This window comes from Myotis davidii, unplaced genomic scaffold, assembly GCF_000327345.1.
Source record: "Myotis davidii unplaced genomic scaffold, ASM32734v1 scaffold295, whole genome shotgun sequence".
In the NCBI taxonomy this organism is placed as follows: Eukaryota; Metazoa; Chordata; class Mammalia; order Chiroptera; family Vespertilionidae; genus Myotis; species Myotis davidii.
The window spans coordinates 177654-181671 of record NW_006286683.1 but is presented as its reverse complement, the minus strand read 5'-3'; the positions used below and the strand labels follow the sequence as shown (position 1 = coordinate 181671).

General features: G+C 58.5%; 1 protein-coding gene across 1 annotated transcript in view; it reads left to right on the top strand.

Annotated features, from left to right (window-relative positions):
• The window catches only part of NTPCR (nucleoside-triphosphatase, cancer-related), a 22188-nt gene extending 19212 nt beyond the window's left edge, over positions 1-2976 (top strand). The window contains exons 3-4 of the mRNA XM_015560590.1: positions 912-1121; positions 2393-2976. Coding sequence (XP_015416076.1) covers positions 912-1121; positions 2393-2461 — 279 coding nt within the window. The 3' untranslated portion in view covers positions 2462-2976. The remainder of the gene's footprint in view (positions 1-911; positions 1122-2392) is intronic.
• Positions 2977-4018: the final 1042 nt, after the last annotated feature.

The following is a 4018-nucleotide window of genomic DNA, read 5'->3' as shown; positions in this document are numbered from 1 at the left end:
CTATTGTGCAGCCAAGTTGAGAATCACTGTGCTAGAGGGCCAGTGCTCTTCCCTGCATCCACGCCACACTATCCCTATAACATTTAATACACTGTAATACTACACTTATGTTCAGCACCTGAAGTTGTATGGCATTTAACTTAAAAAGCTTTAAAGGGTCTGTTAAGTAATCACTTACTTATTCATTTATTTATTTTAGAGAGAGAAAGGGAGAGGGAGAGAAACATCAGTGATGAGAATCATGGATCTGCTGCCTCCTGTATGTCCCCTAATGGGTATCAAGCCTGCAATCCCAGCATGTGCCCTAATGGGAATCGAACCGTGACCTCCTGGTTCATAGGTCGATGCTCAACCAGTGAGCCACGCTGGCCGGGCCCTAGGGGATTTTCAAGGACACGGAGTAAAGCCACCGGAAAGGGGATCCAGGGTTTAAAGGGCATAACCCCGCTCACTTCTTTCTTTTAACCAGGACGCCTTTTCTTTTAATTTTTCCTTCTTTCCACCGACCCTCATGTTGCAGATTATGAGACACACAGGTCTCTGCCTGCAGCACCCCAACCCCCGCAGGCAGGGTTATTAGGAAGGGTTGAGGCTTGTCTCATGGCTCTAAGCCTCAGGCACTGGGCCCTGCCTGCTTCCTGGGTGTTTGTAAACACACAGTGTGGCTCCTCCTGAACTGTCCTGGGGGAGGACCAATTGCCCGGAGGACTAGGAGGGTCAGGAGTGGGGTTTTCTGGGCGGGACAGTCTCCAGGGCAGAGGAATTTGCAGCGACCTGTCTCGCGTGGACTGGGAGGTGCTCTGTCTCCCTGGCGTAGCTCACTCCCTGGTGTGACGTTGCTGTGTGACGGGGGTGGGGAGGGGGGCCCTGCCTAATGGACCTTGGGTCCCAGCAACCGTCGGTCCTCCCAGGCAGGTGCCGGCAGCAGCCCGGGGCCGAGAGTGTGCGTCATCGACGAGGTGGGGAAGATGGAGCTCTTCAGCCAGCCCTTCGAGAAGGCTGTTCGGCAGACCCTAGCCGCCCCGGGGACCGTGGTCCTGGGCACCATCCCGGTCCCTAAAGGGAAACCGCTGACCTTCGTGGAGGAAATCCGGAGCCGGGCGGACGTCCAGGTGTTCAGTGTGAGTACCGACGCCACCGTGGCTGCGGGCGGAGTGAGTGGGTGACCTGAAACCGCAGTGGCTCTCAGTAGACCGTGGCTTTGAATGGCCCCCCTTTTAGCTCGAGGACGGAGTGTGGGTGAGCCTCCCTTTCGAGGAATTGACCTCTACTCCCTGTGCAGGCAGACCTCAGGGAGGCCTCGGGCCCAGCTGGCTCTCCCGGCTGAGGCTGCTTCTCAGATGGAGCAGCCTGGATGCTGAGGAGCCCGTACCTCACACCTGGCACCCGGCTCATCCTTGGTCCCTGGCCCTACTTCATCCCATACCTCACCCTGCCCCCACCCCACCCCCGGCCTTGCGGGCTCTTCTAGAACAACCATGTCAAACTCAAAGGCTAACACAGCCCCAATAATCCAGCAGCCCGGCCCGGGGGCGCTAGGCCCCCCGCCTCCCGGCTCTGAACCCGAGTGGTTTTCCGCAGGGAAAGCCTACAGCTGTTTCCCATAAAGGGCTCAGAGGGCAAGTCGGCCTGCACGCCGGCTGCCGCAGGACTGGTCACGGCCGTGCGGATCACCGGCGCCGCCGCCGCCGTGGCTGCGGGCGGAGTGAGTGGGTGACCTGAAACCGCAGTGGCTCTCAGAAGACCGTGGCTTTGAATGGCCCCCCTTTTAGCTCGAGGACGGAGTGTGGGTGAGCCTCCCTTTCGAGGAATTGACCTCCACTCCCTGTGCAGACAGACCTCAGGGAGGCCTCGGGCCCAGCTGGCTCTCCCGGCTGAGGCTGGTTCTCAGATGGAGCAGCCTGGATGCTGAGGAGCCCGTACCTCACACCTGGCACCCGGCTCATCCTTGGTCCCTGGCCCTACTTCATCCCATACCTCACCCTGCCCCCACCCCACCCCCGGCCTTGCGGGCTCTTCTAGAACAACCATGTCAAACTCAAAGGCTAACACAGCCCCAATAAACAAGGCAGGCAGCCCGTGGGCCGCGAGTTTGACATGCTCGTTCTAGACCAGTGGTTCTTAATAAATAGTTAAATAGTTCCTCATGTTGTGACCCAACCATAAAATTATTTTCGTTGCTACTTCATAACCGTAATGTTGCTACTGTTATGAATCGCCATGTAAATATCTTATATGCAGGATGGTCTTAGGCGACCCCTGTGAAAAGGTCGTTCGACCACCAAAGGGGTCAAGACCCACAGGTTGAGAACCTCTGCAATAGACCATTGACTGCGGGGGCACGAAGGGAGGAAAGGGGCTCTGAGGCCTCCTGCTTCCCCCTGCCCCACAGGTCACCAAGGAGAACAGAAACCACCTCTTGCCGGATATTGTGAGGTGCGTGCAGCGCGGCGGGAAGTGAGTGATGGGCTCGCCCACCCGTCCAGCAGTCCGGCCCGAGGGCGCGGCCCCCTCCCCCCACGCCCCCCAGCTCTGAACCCGAGTGGGTTTCCGCAGGGAAAGCCTGCAGCTGTTTCCCATAAAGGGCTCAGAGGGAGAGTCGGCCTGCACGCCGGCAGCCGCAGGACTGGTCACGGCCGTGCGGATCACCGGCTGTTTATTTCCTCTGCGGTTGTGCGTCTGATTGGGGTAAATGCTGAGATGAGGAACGTTCCAGCACCAGATGGGATCCGCCCCAGTGAAGCTGATGAATGTGTGTGGGGGAGGGGGGTTCCTGCCTCATCTGTTCTGCTCTTCGCCGACGTGAAGCCCTCCCAGGTGCGTCTGCATCTCGTGCAGCCTGAAGCGTGAAGTTACTTGATTTTTGAAAAGGATTATTTTGAAAGAAGAGCCTTTCGGGCCCTCCTCCCACCATCTTTTCCTGTTTCCTTGTTTGCTTATTACTTTGTGAAATAAAAGGAGCGTGATGGTTGCAGACACGTGGGTTCTCGTGTGGAGCCGGCCGGGCCCATTGGCGCTCGGTAGGTGTGGGCGGGGTCAGGGGTCAGACTAGGGCTCCACCTTGGCCCGATCCTTAAACCTTTCTGTGCCTCGTTTCCCGCCCCGAAAACAGGGAAGTGTGTCATCACGGGGTGGCTGTGGCCACCGTGGAAGGGGACCCCCATTACTCCCACTTGCTCCCCAGGGAGCCCAAGCCAGGCCGGGCTGTCAGATGGCGGCCGGCATGGAGGAGCCACTGGTCCCCGGAATCGGAGGGTAACACTGCCCTGGAGTGGTCGGGGCTGTGGTGTGATTCAGTTTCATGTGTTTTGGTGATTTCTGGTGAAGATCTAGGACTTTCTGGGACTTTCTTAGCAATTAGCATTAGCTACGAACCTGGCCGGCGTCAGTGCCAGGTGTGCAGGGAGGAACTGTGTACGACTGTTGCCACTATAAGTGTTTCTAAGTATTGCTCGTCCGAAGGGAGGTTCCTGGGGTATGATGGGTCCCTCAGGGCGGAAGCGGCCTGCAGCTCTGCCCTGGGACACAGGCTGGGAAAAGTCCCAGGATCCGCCCAAATGCTCCTCCCAGGAAAGGACGCATTTTAAGAAATGACAAGTTTCGGCAGAACGCAAAGAACTGGAAACAGCAGTAACTACAAACCCTTTAATTCCAAAAATACAGGAGTGTGCAGGGCCCGGGACCCGGTGGGGACTCCTTGGCCTGGGGAGCAAGCGTGTGTCCCGGGAGGACCCGGCCCGGTGGCCTTTGGGACGTCGCTCTGGTGAGTGGGGCACCGCGTCCCTCCCCAGTGGTGTCCATCCGCCCGGGCTGCACGTCCAGCTCTCACGCGGGGATGTGGGCTGTCACACGGGGCCGTGGACATGGCTGCATGCACGTCACCATTCATACGCACCTAACATTGGCGTGGACGCTACAGAGCAGAGAGTGTCTGTGCGTGGACGTGACCTCAGCGCCTGGGCCCGTGGCTGGTGGGGTGGGGTGGCCACTAGCTGCTCTTTCTTGGTGACGGGAGTGT